Below are 21,703 nucleotides of genomic sequence, written 5' to 3' on the forward strand. Positions count from 1 at the left end.
TAACAAAAATGCAGGCTTAAATCCATGCCCTACGCCTCTTTTCCAATATTCTGCAGTGATATAAGGAATTCTCTGGCAGTTGTGATTCTCGGTTTCCACCGGCAGCACACCGCCCGCCCGATGGTTTCCCACTGGCATCGGGTGGCTTCAAAGGGAAATCCCACTGACAAGTGGGGGAGAGAATCCCGCCACCAGCGAACGGCACACCGTCAAGAAAGACCCGGGTGGGGGACCGGAGAATACAGCCCAAGAAATTAACCTCACTTCCAGTTACCAAAAAAAACTTTATTCTTTAATCATTAATTGAAATCAGCTTTTTAATACATTTTTCTTGCACTCCATTATTTCATTGATAAGAAAGTGGTCAAGCAATATGTGCCTCAACCTCTGCTTTTGATATAACTAGTAAGATGATCATGCATATCTCTTGAAGTATGTGGTGTGCAATTTTTTTTTGTTAGTTTCTTTTCCAATAGTAAATTTGGCCTTCGCTTAACCCTTTCTTCCATCTTCAGTAGCAATGCTGATGCTCATGCCAAGTTGCTAATATTGCAGACTATAACATACATCTCATTGCTCTATGGCACTATAGAGCATCAATATGCATAATTGTTTTCTCTATTTCTAAGCTGGTTTATTTTTCTTGCATATAAAGAATCAATTTTTAATCATAAATCATTCCCTTAATATTTAGTACAAAATGAGAAGAATTCCTTGAGCTCAATTAACAAAGCAGGTGGCTATTTACAAGTATTATAAACACAGAAAGTGTTGGAAAAACCACCAGGTCTGACAGCACCTGTGGAAAGAGAAACCGAGTTAATGTTTCGAGTCCAATATGGTTCTACCTTGGAACTGAAGAGAGGTAGAAATGCGATGGATTTTATTTTGAGAAAGAGGGAAGGTCAGGGATGGGTTACAGGATGGAGAAGATTAAATGACAAAGGTGCCATGGAACAAAAGGCAAAGACAGTGGTTATGGTTGTAGTAAATAAACAAAGCATTAGCCCAGAGTAGATATTCATAACAGAATAAAAGTCAGCTGAGTCTGAAAGCAAAAACAAGATATTGGGCAAAATCAAATTTAACTGGAGGTCAGCTTATAGTCTGAAGTTGTTGAACTCAATGTTGAGACCAGAAGATTGTAAAGTGTCCAATTGAAAGACGAGTGCTGATCCTCCAATTTGGGTTGTGCTTCACCGTAACATTGCAGCAAGCCGAGGAAAAAAATATGAGCATGAGAGCAAGGTGGTGAATTGAAATGGCAGATGAAATGGAGTGAGCGGAGGTGTTCCACAAAGCAATCATCCAGTCTGCATTTGATTTTTCCAATGTACGTGATTCAACGGAAAAATAAATCTATCTATGTACGGTTTTGGGTGCGTTTAGTGGGGTGATTCTCGGCACCGGCACTTACCCATTTTATTTAGCCTCGGGTGGGGGGGGGGTTTCTCCGCCGAGACCACGCTTGAGTCATTTCCTGCCAGCAAGCCCAGCAGGAAAGGGTCCTCGCAGATCAGGGCACCATTTTGCTCGGCTGCCCCAATCCTCCTCATCCCCCACCCCCATCACTCCTACCTTCCCCGTTTTTGACTCCCCACCCCTTCGGGCAGCACTGCCAGAATGCCCAGGCGGCATTACCAAGACGTCCGTGTGCCAAGGTTTCACCTTTCTCTGACCATCTTGGGATCTTTAATAGCCTGTGATACCCCCGTTATGTGCCATTACGACTGGCCCACGTTTGTGGAAACGTGGGCAGCACGGTAGCACAATGTTTAGCACAATTGCTTCACAGCTCCAGGGTCCCAGGTTCGATTCCCAGCTTGGGTCACTGTCTGCGGAGTCTGCACATTCTCCCCGTGTGTGCGTGGGTTTCCTCCGGGCACTCCGGTTTCCTCCCACAGTCCAAAGATGTGCAGGTTAGGTGGATTGGCCATGCTAAATTACCCTTAGTGTCCAAAAAGATTGGGTGGGGATATGGGGGTAGGGTGGGTGTGTGGGCTTGGGTAGGGTGTCCTTTCCAAGGGCCGGTGCAGACTCGATGGGCCAAATGGCCTCTTTCTGCAATGTAAATACTATGAAACCAGTACTGAACAACGCCCTGGCGAGGTCTCCCAGGCACGACTGTTAGATCCTGGGTGCGAGGAGAATCCTGCAAAGGCATATGTACAGATCTGGATTACGCCTAGTGCGGGCAAGATCCAGATCGTGACATCTCAGAAATCTCATCAGGCATTTTGAGCGTGGCAGTTGTCATGAATGGCCTCTCGTGAGATTCAAAAGCCTTGCCCTGACACCAGGTCGGGCGTGACGAGGTCACTAAATTGCACCCTACACTGTGAGCAGCGAATACAGTAGACTAAATTGAAAGAACTAGAAACAATTCACTGTTCCTCTGGTCTTCATTTTCCTACCCACCAGCCTCTGTATTTAAAGGATCATCCTCCTAGATTTTCACCACCTCCAGCATGATGTCACCACCAAAAACATTTTTCCCTCCCTATCAGAATTGCAAATGGACTGTTCTCTCCAGGACATCCTGGTCCACTCCTCCATCACTCACAACACCTCATACCCTTTCCGTGGAACCTTTCCGTGCAATCGCTGGAGATGCACACCTGTCCCTTTATCTTATCCAACCTTATTGTCCAAGGCCCCAAACAATCCTTCCAGAAAAAACAGCGATTTACAGCCTGCTGGATTCGTTCTTGGGATGTGGACGTTGCTGGCTGGACCTGCATTTATTGCCCATCCCTAATTACCCCAAACCTAGTGGCTTGTTCAAGGCCATTTGAGAGGGCATTTAAGAACCAAGCACATTGCTGTGGATCTGGAATCACATGTAGGCCAGACCAGATTACCTTCCCTAACGAATATTAGTGAATCAGCTCGGCTTTTTATGAGAATCGACAATGGTTTCATGGTCATCGTTATACTTTTAATTCCAGATATTTATTGGATTCAATTTCCACTACCTGCCATGGCGGGATTCAAACCCGGGTCTCCAGAGTATTTCCCTGGGTCTCCACCATTCCACTGCCTCCCCATTGTGTTCAATAACTCCAGACCAGGAATTCTTCCCTTTGGATTATTTGTTTTTTGCTTTCAGACTGAACTGACCTTTATTCTGGACCTGTGCTTTGTTTTTTTGCTACAACCATCTGCACCTTTGCCTTGGGGCAGCATTGTGGTGCAGTGGTGTTAGCACTGCTGCCTATGACACTGAAGACCCGGGTTCGCTCCCTGCCCCGGGTCACTGTCTGTGTGGAGTTTGCACATTCTCCCCGTGTCTGTATGGGTTTCACCTACGCTATCCAAAAATGTGCAGGTTAGATGGATTGGCCACACTAAATTGGCCTTAATTGGAAAAATAAAACAATTGGGTACTCTAAATTTATTTTTAAAAACCATCATTCCCTTTGCCTTTTGTTTCACAACATCTTTAGTGTTTAATCTCCCCTGCCCTCTAACCTAGCCATGTCCTCTTCTGTTCTAACTGACCCGACCACCTTTTTCATAAAAAAACATGGAGCTCGATTCTCCGATGTCGGGGTTCTCCATTGCCCCAGCAGGGCACCCACGGCCGGGGATTTCCTGACTGTGTGGGGCTGCCCACAATGGGAAATCCCATTGGCCGGCTGGCGGGATGAAGAATCCTGCTGCTGGCGGGGGCACGTCGCTTCAGAACACTGCCGCGGTGGGGCGGAGAATCTCATCCATAAAATCCATCACATTTCTACCTCTTCAGTATTGAAGAAGGGCCGTATTGGACTTGAAATATTAACATTGTTTCTCTCTCCACAGATGCTGCCAGACCTGCTAAATCTTTCCAGCGCTTTCAGTTTTTATTTCAGATCTCCAGCATTTGCAGTATTTTTCTTTTATTTTTGGTATTTCATTTTTACCGGATGTGGGCTTCGCTGGTTGGACCAGCATGTGTTGCCCATCCCAAATTGCACTTGAAAAGGTGGTGGTGAGCTGCCTTCTTTTTTTTAAAATGTTTTTTTATTGAGTTTTCATATTTTATATATGACAAATTACAAGTTATTAGAGAGAGAGAAAAAAAAAGGAAAACACAAAAATTTAACATGAATATTTACAGGTAAGCATCTTTATAACAATAATTGTGGCCGCCCCCTTTAGCCAGCATACATATTTTACATGTGAGCTGCCTTCTTGAACGCTGCAGTCCATGTGGTGTAGGTACATCCACTGTTATTAGGGAGGGAGTTCCAGGAATTTGACAACAGTGAAGGAACGGCGATATATTTTCAAGTCAGGATGGTGAGTGACTTGGGGGGCAACTGCCTGCTGGTGGTGTTCCCAAGTACCTGCTCCTCTTGTTCTTCTAGATGGTAGTGGCTGTGAGTTTGGAAGATGCTGTCAAAGGAGTGTTGGTGGGATCCTGCAATGAATCTTGACGATGGTACATCCGGCTGCTGCTACGTGTCAGTAGTGGAGGAAGTGAATGTTTGTCGAAAGGGTGCCAATCAAGAGGACTGTTTTGTCCGGGATGGTGTTAAGCTTCTTGAGTGTTGGAGCTGCACTCATCCAGACAATTAATGGATATATTGGCTTCAAAATGAATTGCATGTCCATTTAGTAAAATATTGTCATAGGTCCAAGATTCTGACATTTTAGGGACTCCCTTGCTGTATCTTATCTAAAGCAATAGAGGCATAAACTGTATGTCCTAGTGGTTGAGGCATATTTCCAGACTGCAGAGCTGTTAAATCAATTTGAGTATATTGAATTGCATCATTTTCATCCTGTTAACAGAAAACATCAGTCAGCGCTATTACTATTCTTTTCCCGTTATATATTATCACTGTAAGGAATAAATACAGACTAGTTCCACATTTCTGTCTTAATTAACTCAAATATATTAGTGAAAACCACCTGTACTAAATTATGCCTTTTCTAAAAGCTTCTTGTGCCGATCACCTAGCTGTTCATCAGTCAAAATGTGCAAAGTGGATTTGAAGAACTGGGCTATAACATACATCTGAAGTGGATAGCATTCCTAAACCTTTTGAAAGCAGTAGCAAGTTGCAAGTCAGAGAATTGATCACTGAGTTCCAGAAGACAGGAACTTAATCACTGAATAAATGGGTCAATCGTAGAGTGAAAAATTGGGGGACAGGATGAAACACAGTTTTACAAGAGCACAAGGAACATGTTGAAAAAAGGCAGAAGGAGATTCCTAAGGTAGGGCACAGTAAGGCCCAGGATGGATTACACCCCAGGGTTCTAAAAGAGATCGCTCAGGAGATTGTGGAGGCATTGGTGATCATCTTTCAGGAATCACTGGAGGCAGGAAGGGTCCCAGAGGACTGGAAAGTGGCTAATGTGACACCCCTGTTTAAGAAGGGAGGAAGGCAAAAGACGGGAAATTATAGGCCGGTTAGCCTGACTTCGGCCATTGGTAAGATTTTAGAGTCCATTATTAAAGATGAGATCGCGGAGTACTTGGAAGTGCATGGTAAAATAGGACGGAATCAGCATGGCTTCGTCAAGGGGAGGTCCAGTCTGACAAATCTATTACAGTTCTTTGAGGAAGTAACAAGGAAGTTAGACGAAAGAGAACCAGTGGGCGTGATTTACTTAGATTTCCAGTAGGCCTTTGACAAGGTGTCGCATAGTAGACTGTTAAATAAGTTAGCCCATGGTCTTAAGGGTAAGATCCTGGCATGGATAGAGGATTGGCTGACTGGCAGAAGGCAGAGAGTGGGGGAAAAGGGGTCTTTTTCAGGATGGCAGCCGGTGACTAGTGGTGTACCTCGGGGGTGGTGCTGGGACCACAACTTTTCACAATATACATTAATGATCTGGAGGAAGGAAATGAAGGCACTGTTGCTAACTTTGTGTGGTGGTATGGATATGAGCACTGCCATTGGTGCAGAGCACTGGCTTCCCATTGGCTCTGGCTGGTCATGTGCCACTCGTCCGATTGGTTGGGACTAGTCATGTGACTGCTCTCCAATTGGTCGAGAGGCAAGTAGGCCCCGCCTCCGAGGCAGGGTATAAGTACCCAGAGCTCCCGGCGGTCGGCCATTCTCTGTAGTCGACCAACGGGCTAACAACTAGCTGATTAAAGCCACAGTTCGGATCCTAAATGTGTCTTGAGTCGAATTGATGGTACATCAATTTAATCAGCTAGAATTTTGGAATGGAGCTTCGCATCAAGTCTGACTGCCTCCGCACCAGCCCGCATGCTGCAAATGCGTCTGCAATTTTTAAACACTGGCAGGCGTGTTTTAATAGCTATCTGACGTCCGCAGCCGGCAAGCCCACCAAGGAGCACATCTTCCACTCATGCGTGGGCACATCGGTCTACGCAATGATCGAAGACGAAGGCGATTTTGATGCGGCCATGGAGATTCTCAAAGGACACTTTCTCCGGCCGGTCAACGAAGTATACGCACGGCATCTCCTGACGACCAGACAACAGTTCCCTGGTGAGTCCCTCGACGAGTTTTACCAGGCCCTCGCAGCTCTAGGGAGAACGTGCGCATGTCTCCAAGTTTCGGCGACGGAGCACATGGAACTTCTAATCAGAGAGGCTTACGTTGCTGGCATGCAGTCTCCTTCAATCCGCCAACGATTGCTAGAGAAGAACACCCTCAGCCTAGCTGAGGCACGGACTCTTGAACGCCCGTGCATACGCCCCCGGCCGCACAGCAACCCCCTGGACTTCATGGCACGCGCCATCCCCATCCTCCCTGGACCCCGACCCCCCCCCCCCAAACCTGTGCCGTGATTCGCTCAGATAAACTAGAGGGGCCCCGTTGCTATTTCTGTGGCCTCTCAAAGCACCCCCGCCCACGCTGCCCGGCCCGCTCTGCTCTGTGTAAGAGCTGTGGGAAGAAGGGCCACTACGCGGTGGTCTGCCAGACCATGTCGGTCGCTGCTGTCCCTTGCAGCGACCGCAGATCGCCCCCCCCCCGGCCCCCCCAGGGTCCCACGCCGCGCACCAACCTCTCCGGCCCGCCTCCCGGCTCCCGCAACGGCCCCATGGTGCTCCCGACCCGCACCCCCAGTGCGGGTCCTGGGTGCCGCCATCTTGGGCCAACACGGAAGGCCCTGCAAGCGACTACTCTGCCACTGAAGAGGATCTGGAACTCTCACCATGACTGGCTTCCATCAAGCTCGACCAGTCGCAACCACGCTTGCTCGCCAAGACTACAACGACGGTGCAGCTCAACGGACACAAAACAAGGTGCCTGCTGGACTCCGGGAGCACGGAAAGTTTCGTCCACCCCGACACGGTAAGACGCTGCGCGCTCCCCATCCACCCAGTTAAACATAAAATTGAATTGGCCTCAGGTTCGCATCCCGTCCAAATCACCGGGTGCTGCATAGCGGACCTCACAGTCCAGGGGAGCATTTTCAAAAATTTCAAACTCATCATTCTCCCCTGTCTATGCGCTCCGGCACTCTAGGGCCTGGACTTCCAGTGCAACCTGCAGAGCTTGACTTTTCAATTTGGCGGCCCTATTCCTCCTCTTACTGTTTGCAGCCTCGCGTCCCTCAAAGTGGACCCCCCTTCCTTGTTTGCTAATCTCACCCCAGATTGTAAACCTGTCGCCACTCGGAGCAGACGATACAGTGCCCAGGACCGGACCTTCATCGGGTCCGAGGTCCAGAGGCTCCTTAAGGAAGGAGTTATCGAGGCCAGCAACAGTCCCTGGCGAACCCAAGTGCTGGTAGTTCGGACTGGGGAGAAAAACCGGATGGTCATCGATTACAGTCAGACCATCAACAGGTTTACGCAGCTGGACGCGTATCCTCTCCCCCGTATTTCCGACTTGGTTAACAGGATCGCGAAGTACAAAGTCTTCTCCACGGTGGACCTTAAGTCCGCCTACCACTAGCTCCCCATTCGCGCGAGTGACCAAAAGTACACCGCGTTTGAGGCTGATGGGCGTCTCTACCACTTCCTCAGGGTTCCATTTGGTGTCACAAATGGAGTCTCGGTCTTCCAACGGGAGATGGACCAAATGGTCGACAAGCACGATTTACGGGCCACCTTCCCGTATCTCGATAACGTCACCATCTGCGGCTACGACCAGCAGGACCACGACATCAACCTCCAAAAATTCCTCCAAACCGCAAAACTCCTTAATTTAACTTATAATAAGGATAAGTGCGTGTTTAGCACCGACCGTCTAGCCATCCTTGGCTACGTAGTGCGTAACAGAGTGATAGGCCCCGATCCCGAACACATGCGCCCCCTGATGGAACTTCCCCTCCCCAATTCCCTCAAATCCCTCAAACGCTACCTGGGCTTATTCTCATACTACGCCCAGTGGGTCCCCAACTACGCCGACAAAGCTCGCCCCCTCATCCAGTCCACCTCCTTTCCCCTGTCGATGGAGGCCCGCCAGGCCTTTAGCCGCATCAAAGCGGATATCGCAAAGGCCACGATGTATGCTATCGACGAGTCCCTCCCATTCTAGGTCGAGAGCGACGCGTCTGACATAGCTCTGGCGGCCACCCTGAACCAAGCGGGCAGACCCGTGGCCTTCTTTTCACGAACCCTCCACGCTTCCGAAATCCACCATTCCTCGGTGGAAAAGGAGGCACAGGCCATAGTCGAAGCTGTGCGATATTGGAGGCACTATCTGGCCGGCAGGAGGTTTACACTCCTCACAGACCAACGGTCAGTAGCTTTCATGTTCGATAATGCACAGAGGGGCAAGATCAAGAACAACACGATCTTGCGGTGGCGGATCGAGTTGTCCACGTACAACTACGATATCTTGTATCGTCCTGGGAAGCTCAACGAGCCTTCCGATGCCCTATCCCGCGGTACCTGCGCCAGCGCGCAGATTGACTGCCTCCGCTCCCTCCACACGGACCTCTGCCATCCAGGGGTCACCCGTTTCTACCATTTTATTAAGACCCGCAACCTGCCCTACTCCGTTGAGGAAGTCAGGACCGTCACTCGGGACTGCCACGTCTGCGTCGAGTGCAAACCGCACTTCTACCGCCCCGAACAAGCGCATCTGATCAAGGCACCCCGCCCCTTTGAATGTCTCAGTATAGACTTCAAGGGTCCCCTCCCCTCCAACAACCGTAACACTTATTTCTTGAGTGTTATCGACGAATACTCTCGATTCCCTTTTGCCATTCCCTGTCCCGACATGACCACAACAACCGTCATAAAGGCCCTCCTATCCATCTTCTCCCTATTCGGTTACCCCGCGTACATCCACAGTGACCGGGGGTCCTCTTTTATGAGTGACGAACTGCGTCAGTTCCTGCTCAGCAGGGGCATAGCCTCTAGCAGGACGACCAGTTATAACCCCCGGGGTAACGGTCAGGTCGAGCGGGAGAATGGCACCATTTGGAAGACCATCCTGCTGGCCCTACGGTCCAGAGATCTCCCTATTCCCCGTTGGCAAGAAGTCATTCCCGACGCCCTGCATTCAATCCGGTCTCTCCTCTGTACTACCACTAATCAAACACCTCATGAACGTCTTCTGGTTTTCCCCAGGAAGTCGTCCTCAGGATCCCCTCTCCCGACCTGGCTGGCCACCCCCGGGCCCATCTTGCTCCGGAAGCATGTGTGGGTGCACAAGTCCGACCCGTTGGTTGAGCGAGTCCAGTTACTCCACGCCAACCCGCAATATGCATACGTGGAGTATCCCGACGGTCGGCAGGATACGGTCTTGCTCCGGGACCTGGCACCCGCCGGCGTGCGGCCTTCTCCCCCTACACCAACACCTCCCCCCAACCCCAATTCCCCCCAGCGCCCCCCACGAGCCAGCGCACATGCCCCCTCTTCTTCGATTACAGCGTCACCACCACCAGCCTGGGTTACGGAGACACATCTACGACCAACGCTCCCAGTGGCAAGGACGACCATCGGCCCGACGTCACCGGCTCCACTGCGAAGGTCCTCCAGAACACCACGGGCACCCGACAGGCTGATCGTCCCCATCTGATGCGGCCATGGACCTTTTTTGACGTTTCTGTGTCATCCTGTTGTTATTAGTAGTAGTAGTATTGTTTTGCCACGAGCCAGTGGGCAGCTCACCTATCGATTTTCGCTGCTCATACCACCAGTCCTCGGATCCCCCACCCCCCCTCCTTTCTCTTCCACTTACACACCCCTCCTTTCTCCACAAGGGGTGAATGTGGTGGTATGGATATGAGCACTGCCATTGGCTCTGGCTGGTCATGTGCCTCTCGTCTGATTGGTTGGGACTAGTCATGTGACTGCTCTCCAATTGGTCGAGAGGCAAGTAGGCCCCGCCTCCGAGGCGGGGTATAAGTACCCACAGTTCCCGGTGGTCGGCCATTCTCTGTAGTCGACCACCGGGCTAACAACTAGCTGATTAAAGCCACAGTTCGGATCCTAAATGTGTCTTGAGTCGAATTGATGGTACATCACTTTGCAGATGATACAAAGATCTGTAGAGGGGCAAGTAGTATTGAGGCAGGTAGGACTGCATAAGGACTTGAAATAGGCTAGGAGAGTGGGCAAAGATTCTCTTAAGGTTAACGTGCAGGTTCAGTCGGCAGTTAGGAAGCAAATGCAGTGTTAGCATTCATGTCGAGAGGGCTAGAATACAAGAGCAGGATATACTTCTGAGGCTGTATAAGGTTCTGGTCAGACCCCATTTGGAGTATTGTGAGCAGTTTTGGACCTGTATCTAAGCAAGGATGTACTGGCCTTGGAAAGGGTCCAGAGGAGGTTCATAGGAATGATCCCTGGAATGAAGAGCTTGTCGTATGAGGAACGGTTGAGGAATCTGGGTCTGTACGCATTGGAGTTTAAAAGGATGAGGGGAGATCTTATTGAAACTGCGTTTCAAGGATACTGCGGGGCCTGGATAGAGTGGACGTGGAGAGGATGTTTCCACTTGTAGGAAAAACTAGAAGCAGAGGACACAATCTCAGACTAAAGGGACAATCCTTTAAAACGGAGATAAAGAGGAATTTCTTCAGCCAGAGGGTGGTGAACCTGTGGAACTCTTTACCGCAGAAGGCTGCGGAGGCCAAATCACCGAGTGTCTTTAAGACGGAGATAGATAGGTTCTTAAGGGAATCAGGGATTATGGGGAGAAGGAAGGAGAATGGGGATGAGAAAAATATCAGCCATGATTGAATGGCGGAGCGGACACGATGGCCCAAGAGGTCTAATTCTGCTCCTATGTCTTATGGTCTGAGTGTCTTTAATACAGAGATAGATAGGTTCTTGATTAATAAGGGGATCAGGGGGAGAAGGCAGGAGAATGGGGATGAGAAAAATATCAGCCATGATTGAATGGCGGAGCAAACTCGATGGGCCGAGTGACCTAATTCTGCTCCTATGTCTTTAGGTCATATGGATTTGAAAATTGAAGGAGGACTGAGCAGAGAGATAAAGCAAAAAAGGTAGCTGAGCTTGGGGTATGTCATATGATTTTTCACTTCCTGATGTAAGCCTCTAATTGCAGTCTGAGAGATTAACTGAGTCAAGTCCAGAAGCATACATTTTCCAGTCTGAGCCAAAAAAGGTGACTTCAGATTTGCCAACAGTTCTTGGAGATTTTGGTTTGGCTGTGCTTTGATTTCATAATAAGTAAATTGAAAAGCATAGTAACAAATTTTAGATTGATAATAATAACAACATTCTCCCTGTGTTTGCGTGGATTTCGCCCCCACAACCCAAAGATGTAACAGTGTAGGTGGATTGGCCACGCTAAATTGCTCCTTAATTGGGAACAAAATGAATTGGGTACTCTAAATTTACATTGATTTATTTTTTTTTAAATAATCTTTATTGTTGCAAGTAGGCTTACATTAACACTGCAATGAAGTTACTGTGAAACGCCCCTAGTCTGTTTGGTTACACAGAGGGAGAATTCTGAATGCCCAAATTACCTAATAGTACGTCTTTCGGGACTTGTGGGACGAAACCGGAGCACCCGGCTGGAGGAAACCCACGCAGACACGGGGCGAACGCGCAGACTCCGCACAGACAGTGACCCAAGCCGGGAATCAAACCTGGGACCCTGGTGCTGTGAAGCCATAGTGCTTACCACTATGCTACCATGCTGTCCACGGTTTGATGGGGAAAGCAGAGAGGTAGAGCTCTGCGTCTTGTGGAAGGGATAGGATGAATATTTGGGGTACAAATAAGTTGAGTTGAACATAGGGCGGTATTCTCGGTGTCGTCCATGGTGGGACAAGTTGTGAGCGAGACTGGAGAATTTGGCGTTCCTTTCAAAGCTCCATTCACTGTCAGGAGCACCGGAACACCCCAGCCGTGAACAAGGACAGAGGATTTCAACCACGATCTAGTTAAAATCATTAAATGCATTTATTTTAGAGTCATAGAATCCCTACAGTGCAGAAGGAGGCCATTCAGCCCATCGAGTCTGCACCGACCCTCCAAATGAACACCCCTACCTAGGCTCCATTTCTCACCCTATCTTTATAACCCCGTTACCCCACCTAACCTTTGGACACTAAGGGGCAATTTAGCATGGCCAATTCACCTAACCTGCACATCTTTAGACTGAGGGAGGAAACCGGAGCACCCGTTAGAAATCCACACAGACAGTGCGGAAAAAGTGCAAACTCCCCACAGTCACCCAAGATTGGAGTAGAACCAAGGTGCCTGGCGCTGTGAGGCAGCAGTGTTAACCACTATTGTTTTGTCAGAAAATCCAGCAATCTACTTACACACAGTAAAGTCAAATAATGATCTCAAATACATCTTCAAATTAAACTGAAATTAGAACAAGCCCTCCTGTTCAAAATGGTGCAAGGCAATTTTCAGTTGATGTATGGAAATTCTTCACACAAAAAGAGAGCAACATGTGGGATGTACTTTTGATAAAGTGGTGGAAGCAAATCCCTGGTATAATTTAAGAAACAGCTGGATTCAGGGTGGTGATATTTGGTTCCTTCTGGATGGATCAACTAAAATGCTACAAAATTATCCATATCTTTCTGATTTTATAAGCTTGGAAAATGTGATTGTCTAGGTGTGCGAATTTCAAGTAGTTTGAAATGTGTTGAATACTCCTACAATAACATTACATGCAGCAATTTATCAGGGATAAAGGTTTACTTACAGAACAGGAATCACTGTCAGTGTTGGCAGCTGCAAAAATAAAATTGAATTAATATAATTAAGTGCAAGTTAATTATAACTTACACCAATTCAATGTTAAACATGTATTCATCAATCCCCTTCTGGACACTTTTCTTTCAGCCTTGGCATTTTTCTGGTCACCTTTCTCTCAGTTTTTCTCTCTCATGACATTGCCTTGTTAGAGTATCTGTCCACTGTGGTTACTTTTTTAGTCTGTCCTGCTGCCTCTTGGTTTAGGAGGAAGGAATCATAGAATCCCTACCATGCAGAAGGAGGCCATTCGGCCCATTGATTTCCCCCCACCCTCTGAAAGAGCACCCTACCTAGTGCCATTCCCCCCACACTATCTCTGTAACCCTCAAACCTTTGGACTATAGGAGGAAACCGGAGCACCCGGAGGAAACCCACTCCGACACTGGGAGAACGTGCAAAATCCACACATTCACCCAAGGCTGGAATTGAACCCGGGTCCCTGGCCCTGAAAGGCATTGCAGCAGTGCTAACTATTGTGCCACCGTGCCGTTAGCAATCAGAACTTGCAACCAGAGTAAACAGGCAGTATACCAAACATAAGGCTGAAAAAGTAGCTTTTCTCTGCGGACAGTGTCTTATCAAGGCCAATCATTCCAAAATGTTTAAGAGTCACAGTTGCCTTAAAGCTGCATTAGATATTAGTTAACATCTCTGATTCTGTGTGCAAGTCTACTTCAATATGTGCATGCTTGCAATCTTACAATGCCTTATCACTTCCTCAGGATGTCCTGAGCACTTAACATACATGAAATGACTTTATTTTGAAGCGTGGGCTTTGCGGTACTTTAGTTTACTCTTTTTACTTTTTGTCAATAAAGATAATCCATTAAGCATCAAGAAAGTGTACAGTTTTAAGTATGCTTTTTCAGTGTCAGGGCCAGTAGACTAGAGCACATAGGCTGGAAAAGTCAACTGAAAAGCCGCAGGATCCACAACTAGGAAATTAGCTGATCTGGCTGTCCTGGTTTTGAGTGAACCCAAGAGTCTGCTTTAAATTTGAACTTCCACTCTGCTAGTGTTTCCATAACTTAGAGATAGGCCAACACTGTGGCTGGGATCTAGGGGTGATTATAATCTAAACTGTAAGGGAGAATGTTGGGAAGTCCACTGTAAAGGCCTTGATGAGATTTATTGACGTGACAGAAGGGGAGCTGTAGGAGTGATGTACTGGAGCTTGGTTGATTTAGGAAAACAGCTAAGAGTGAAGTTGGCATTGATGTCAGACTATGATTCAAAACATAAAAACAGAAGATACAGGAGCATGAGTAGACCAGACAACCCACTCAGCCTTCTCTGCAATTCAAGATGATTATGGCTGATCTTGGGTTTCAACTCCATTTTCCCGCCCACTCCCCATCTCCCTTAATTGCCTGGAGACCAAAAATCTGTCAATTCCAACCTTAAATATATTCAATGACGGATCACTCACAATCCTCTGGGGTAGAGAATTCCAACGATTCACAACCCTTTTGGTGAAAGCATTTCTCCTCCTCATCGGTCCTAAATGATTGATCCCCGTATCCCGAGAGTGCGGACCCCGTGTTTTAGATTCCTCGACCAATCGGAACAACCTCTCTGCGTCCACCCTATCAAGTCACTTTCAGAATTTTATAGGTTTCAATGAGATCACCTCTCATTCTTGTTAGATGTGATTTCTTGATGTTTTAGGGACATTTCAGGTTGTTTGTAAAAAAAGTTGGGAAAATATAGAACATACAGTGCTGAAGGAGGCCATTCGGCCCATCGAGTCTGCACCAACCCACTTAAGCTCTCACTTCCACCCTATCCCTATAACCCAATAACCCCTCCTAATCTTTTTGGTCACTAAAGGGCAATTGATCATGGCCAATCCACCTAACCTGCATGTCTTTGGACTCTGGGAGGAAACGGAGCACCCGGAGGAAACCCACGGGGAGAACGTGTAGACTCCGCACAGACAGTGACCCAGCAGGGAATCGAACCTGGGACCCTGGCGCTGTGAAGCCACGGTGCTATCCACTTGTGCTACCGTGCTGCCCTATATGGGATGATCAGAAGTTTTTTTTTGCCCTTGGTGAGACAACCAGATGAGCAAGAATGTGAAGTCTCAAGTGCTTCATAGGACCTGAATTAAAATGAGTAAGTGAGGCTGCCACCTGCTTTGGAAGAGAGTGCCAGACGTCGAGCCCCACTTGAAAGTTGTGGTAAGTTTTGTTTTGCATTTCTGTCCCATTGTGCTGAAAAGCAGGGCACGAATGAGGTAAAGCTGGTTCCCTTACTCTTTAGATGCCATTTACCGTGCATTTCTCAAGGTGCTAGTTGACATATCAACAATTTGGATGATTTTACTCAACTGTATTGGACTCATTGTTTTAAGCACTGATTGATTGATCATCAAAGTTGTAGCTTTGATGGAATAGATTCAATATATCTACCCAGGTGTAACATTTGAACCACTCTACCATAAATTTAAAACAGAAATAGGAAACAATTCAAACTATTTGATAGTTTTGTAGTAGTTCAATAATTGTAATGCATGTAAACATTTCAGTTAACATGAATAGGAAATCAGAAGCACAAAGGGACTTGGGAGACCTTTTTCAAGATTCTCTTATGGTTAACGTGCAGGTTCAGTTGGCAGTTAGGAAGCAAATGCAATGTTAGCATTCATGTCAAGAGGGCTAGAATACAAGAGCAGGATATACTTCTGAGGCTGTATAAAGTTCTGGTCAGACCCCATTTGGAGTATTGTGAGCAGTTTTGGACATGTATCTAAGGAAGGATGTGCTGGCCTTGGAAAGGGTCCAGGGGAGGTTCACAAGAATGATCCCTGGAATGAAGAGCTTGTTATATGAGGAATGGTTGAGGACTCTGGGTCTGTACGCATTGGAGTTTAGAAGATGAGGGGGGATCTTATTGAAACTTACAGGACACTGTGAGCCTGGATAGGGTGGACATGGGGAGGATGTTTCCATTTGTAGGAAAAACTAGAAGCAGAGGGCACAATCTCAGACTAAAGGAATGGCCGTTTGAAATAGAGATGAGGAATTTCTTCAGCCAGAGGGTGGTGAATCTGTGGAACTCTTTGCCGCAGAAGGCTGCAGAGGCCAAATAACTGAATGTCTTTAAGACAGAGATAGATAGGTTCTTGATTAATAAGGGGATCAGGGGTTATGGGGAGAAGGCAGGAGAATGGGGTTGAGAAAAATATCAGCCATGATTGAATGATGGAACAGACTTGATGGGCCAAGTGGCCTAATCCTGCTCCTATGTCTTATGGTCTAATAGTTAGATATACATTGATGTAACTCCTACTTCGCATAAAAATAATATTCAAACAAACAGGTTTTTAGATTTTACAGTAAAATTCAGCGAGGAAAACCGAGTACTCGCATCGCAATACAGCAGAAAACTGCAACAATTGGGAAATAGCAAAACGCCTTCAAGGTTCACAATTTACTTACTGTGAGTAAAATTTTAAAAATGGCATTTTACCTTTTCTTTTTGACGACACATTGGTGTAGTCCCCATCACAATCACTTTCAGAATCGCTTCCTGTAAATATGTAAGCTAGAATAAGAAGTGTTGAAAGAAATTTCAGGTCTGTTCTTAATGTTGGGCAGAATTTTCCCAAAACATTTCCAAGTGTACTCTCCGGTGGGAATCGAGGGCCGGAATTCTCCAGTCATTTACGCTGGCGGGATTCTCTGGCCCCGCTAGCAAAGCATTCCCGCCCAAGGGTTTCTCGACTGCTTGGGATGGTGTAAATGGGAATTCCATTGACAGCATCGGGACATGAGAATCATGCTGCCAGTGAAATGTGCGCTGCCTCCCGCCACTGAGAAACATGACCAGAGAATCTCACCCGTAGTACCAACCCACAGGTCTCTCTTTCAAGCAGATCTTGCTCTCCTTATGATTAGGGATTTCCTTTTACTCCCAAAATCTGGTCCTATGCTAGCATGATGAGGAGGTGTAAAAAATGGAAGCACTGAACTCTATGAAATGGATACAATAATCTCAGAGATGTGTCACACATTTCTTCACTAATCCCCTAGCAGGTTATATTATTTGCACTTTCGTGAAAAGAGAGCACATATGAGACATAAAGATGGTATACAGTTAAGTGAATGTACAGAGAAATAAATATAATAACACTCATCTCACCTTAATCTAGTTTTGGTAAACTGCCAAATTGTATAGGAAATAGCAAACATACCACCGAGTTCCCATTAGCATCCCTTTCTCTGAAACTGACAGGCCCAATCTGTTCATTTCCTTACTATAAGATCATAAGAAATAGGAGCAGGAGTAGGTCATTTGGCCCATCAGGCCTGCTCTATTCAATAAAATGAGGGCTGATTTGATTATGGCCTTAACTCCACTTTCCAACCTGTTTCCCCATAACCCTTAACTTGTTGTAGATCAAAAAGCAGTCTATTGCAGCCTTGAATATATTTAATGACCCAGCCGTCACTGCTGTCTGGGCCGAGAATTCCAAATATTAACAGTCATCTGAGAGAAGAAATTTCTCCCCCTCTCTTGATTAAATCCGCTGGATTCTCTGTTCCTGAGACTAGGTGTTGACACTGGGGCAGGATCCTTGGACTTCCATGACCTAAGCTGGCGCCGCACCTGGATTGATTAGACTGGTTAAGGGTTTAGCACCGGTGCCATATGGAACACAATCGATTCCAATAAGAAATGGCGCCGGATTTGTGATTGACACTCAGGAGGGGCTGACGATCTGCAGCCGCATATGCACACCACTCCTCACACACACCATCTCAGACAAGAAGATGGCAGAAAGATGTGCGGTGCCACGCTTCATCGGCACCGAGCTCAAGACCCTCCTAGACGCAGTAGAGGTGAGGCAGGCCATCCTGTACCCCAGCCCGGGAAGGAGGTTGCCAGCCGCTGACGTTCGCCGTGCCTGGATGCAGGTGGCAGAGGTAGTGAGTGCCACGAGCAACATCGTCTAGACGGGCCTGCAGTGCAGGAAGAAACTGCATAACCTGCTCAGGGTGGCCAGGGTGTGTAGGTAACTCTGTGCCCTGGCACCAACCCCCGTCCCACACACCCGTAATCCTTCCCCCCCCCTCCCCTCACCAGGAGGGCGGCCAATTCCCCCTTCCTGCATCACATGCCAGCACCTATACTGTCCGCCATGACCGAGTGCCCTGGCCAGTGAGGCCACCAGCTTACCCCCCCCCCCCCCAAAAAAACAAGTGTTGGAGTGTCGAACACTGCCGTTTTTTGTTTCCACCCCCCAGCAGTTGTGGTGTCCAGTCTCCACTTTTAAATACTTGCACCAATTCATGCCTGCGGGACTTCACCTGAGAGTTGCGGAGCATCGTGGAGGGGTGAAGCATGAAGTGTAGAAGCCAAAAATGATACTTAAATCCATGCAAGTGATTGTTTTTCATGGACCCATAGGCGTGGGGTACAAACTTTGATAACCCCACCAACGAGAGACTGAGCTTTGACAAAGAGTCATCGGGCTCGAAACGTTAGCTCTTTTCTCTCTCTACAGATGCTGCCAGACTTGCTGAGAGTTTCCAGCATTTTCCCTTTCGTTTCAGCGAGAGACTGGTGTCAGAATCGGCGCTGGGTACAAAATGGATTTTTTCCTTCTTGTGCAATTCTCTGCCCGATCAGTTGGATTATCAAAGTTCTCTCCGAGTTGGCTTATCAAAGTTTGTACCCCACGCCTATGGGTCCATGAAAAACGATGCCTTGCAAAACAGAGAATGTCGCAAAACAGGGATGTCGCAAAGCCGGGAATTCAGCCCTAAATTTCTATTTGGCCTGGATTATTGAATTGTAGGGAACAGTAATATTTCAGGTAAAGATTAGGTCATATGTTGGTACAGTACGATGGTACTAAAATAGATAATGTTTTAATTTTTCAGGCTATTTGTGGACCATTGCTTGCAAAACATTGGCTGTAATGTTTCCTAAATTACACATTGTCAACATCTCTAAAGTGCATATTAGCTGTATGTTAATTTGGGTTGTTCTGAGGATGTTTTTTAAATGCATTTTAAGGGATGTGGATGTCGCTGGCTAAGCCAGCATTTATTGCCCATCCCTAGTTGTCCTCGTAAAGGTGGTGGTGAGCTGCCTTCTTGAACCACTGCAGTCCCTGAGGTATAGATACACCCACAGTGCTGTAAGAGAGGGAGTTCCAGGATTTTGACCCAGGGACAGTGAATGAACGATGATATATCCAGGGCACGGTAGCACAGTGAGCACTGTTGCCTCACGGCGCCAGGTTCCCAGGTTTGATTTCCGGTTTGGGTCACTGGGCGGAGTCTACACATTCTTCCCGTGTCTGGCGTTTCCTGGCAGCAGATTAAATTTGTCCTCTAGTGCCTTCAAACTGGGAAGGTTTCCATCTTTGAACAGATCTCCCATCCTTCGGATGCCTGCCCTCTGCCAGCTCTGGAACCCACCATCCATCCTACCCGGGAAATAGCTGTGGTTGTTGCATATCGGGGTCCAGTCCGACGCTCCTTCCATCTTCTTGTACCTCCTCCACTGTCCCCAGATCCGTAGTGTCGCTACCACCACCGGACTTGTGGTTGCGAACGTTCGGCAGCACCAACCCACCCCCCACTGCATTCCAACAGCGATCTCCTTACTCGCGGGGCCTTATTCACCCACACAAAGCCCGCAATGATCCTACTCACCCGCTTAAAAAAGGCCTTAGGAATGAAGATTGGGAGGCACTGAAAGACAAACAAAAATCTGGGGAGGACTGTCATTTTCACGATCCGCACCCTCCCTGCCAGTGACAGCGGGAGCATGTCCCACCTTTTAAAGTCCCCTTCCATTTGCTCCACCAACCGGGTCAGGGTATCCCATTTCCTGGCCACCTGTATACCCAGGGATTTGTCTGTTCCTTGTTTACAGGACACACTTGGGCAATTTTACATTTCACTGGGTAGATGCCAGTGTTGTAGCTGTACCAAATCAGTACAAGGGGTGCGGCAAGTTCTGGAGCACAAGTCTTCAGTATCCTTTGCAGTATTCAGTGCCTTCAACGATTTCTGGATATCATGTGGATTGAATCGCATTGGCTGAATACTGACATCTGTGATCCTGGAGACCTCCGGAGGAGACCGAGATGGATCACCCACTCAGCACTTCTGGCTGAAGAATGTTGCGAATGCCGTAGCCTTGTCTTTTGCACACATGTGCTAGGCTCCTCCATCATTGAGGATAGGATATTTGTGGAGCCTCGTCCTCCCAGTGAATTGTTTAATTGTCCACCACCATTCCCAACTGGATCTGGCAAGACTGCAAACTTAGATCTGATACATTAGTTGTGAAATCGCTTAGCTCTGTCTATTTCTTGCTGCCTATGCTGTTTGGTACACAAGTAGTCCTGTGTTGTAGCTTCATTCGGTTGACACCTCATTTTAGATGTGCCTGATGTTGGTCCTGGCATGTCCTCCTGCACTCTTCATTGAACCAGGGTTGATCCCCTGGCTTGGGTTGAAGATTACAGTTGAATACAATTCTGCTGCTGATGGCCCAAGCACTTCATGGCTGCCCGAACTTGAGTTCGAAGTCTATCTCATTTAGCATGGTGGTAGTGTCACACAACATGATGGAGGTTATCATCAATGTAAAGATGGGACTTTGTCTCCACAAGGACTGTGCGGTGGTCACTTCTTTTTTAAAATAAATTTAGGGCACTCAATTAGTTTTTTTCCAATTGAGGTAAATTTAGCGTGGCCAATCCACCTACCAGGCACATCTTTGGGTTGTGGGGCAAAACCCACGCAAACACGGGGAGAATGTGCAAACTCCACACGGACAGTGACCCAGAGCTGGGTTAGAACCTGGGACCTCGTCGCCATGAGGCAGCAGTGCTAACCCTGCGCCACCGAGCTGCCCTACCACCTGACTATTCTAATCCCATTTCCCAGCACCTGGCAGATAGCCTTGTAAGCTTTGGCATTGCAAGTGAACATCTAAGTATTTCTTAATGAGGATCTCTGGCTCCACCACCCTTTCAGGCATGAGTTCCAGACTCCCCCCACTCTGCGTGAAAAGGTTTTTCCTCGCATCTCCTATACAACATAACGGCCTAAAAAGCGAAGCCGAGCAGTATCACCAGCAGCAGCGCACCCCTCCCCGATGAACTCTGCATTCTTTGCTCGGATTGAGCAGGAAATCAACGATCTGCTGTCGAGTGCCCCAGCAGCCCATACCCACCAACGAAGCTTCCAAAGTCAGATCGGCTTTCCTGAAAGTGAACCCTCGGAATGCGACGGGTCCGGGCAGGATTCCTGGTCGTGCACTCAGAGCCTGCGCGGACCAGCTGGCTGTTGAGTTCGCGGACATCTTTAACCTCTTCCGAGGTCCCCACCTGCTTCAAGAAGACCACCATCATACCGGTGCCAAAGAAGAACCAGGCAATGTGCCTCAATGATTACTGTCCAGTGGCCCTGACTTCAGTCGTACTGAAGTGCTTCGAGAGGTTGATCATGAAGCGCATCACCTCCATAATCACAGAACTCCTTGATCCACTGCAATTCGCATACCGCCGCAACCGGTCCACAACAGACGCCATCTCCCTGGCCCTAC

General features: G+C 47.7%; 1 protein-coding gene across 11 annotated transcripts in view; it reads right to left on the reverse strand.

Annotated features, from left to right (window-relative positions):
- Positions 1–4,194: 4,194 nt before the first annotated feature.
- The window catches only part of LOC119953399 (Fc receptor-like protein 5), a 96,461-nt gene continuing 78,952 nt past the window's right edge, over positions 4,195–21,703 (reverse strand). For 9 of the 11 annotated variants that reach the window (XM_038777648.1, XM_038777647.1, XM_038777646.1 and 6 more), the window contains 3 exons: positions 16,601–16,675; positions 13,074–13,102; positions 4,195–4,769 (listed from right to left, as the gene is read on the reverse strand). In XM_038777648.1, coding sequence (XP_038633576.1) covers positions 4,638–4,769; positions 13,074–13,102; positions 16,601–16,675 — 236 coding nt within the window. In that variant the 3' untranslated portion in view covers positions 4,195–4,637. The remainder of the gene's footprint in view (positions 4,770–13,073; positions 13,103–16,600; positions 16,676–21,703) is intronic. The other 2 variants (XM_038777642.1, XM_038777638.1) reach the window with 1 other exon arrangement.

The sequence above is a fragment of the Scyliorhinus canicula genome, chromosome 18, assembly GCF_902713615.1.
Source record: "Scyliorhinus canicula chromosome 18, sScyCan1.1, whole genome shotgun sequence".
Taxonomy (NCBI): Eukaryota; Metazoa; Chordata; class Chondrichthyes; order Carcharhiniformes; family Scyliorhinidae; genus Scyliorhinus; species Scyliorhinus canicula.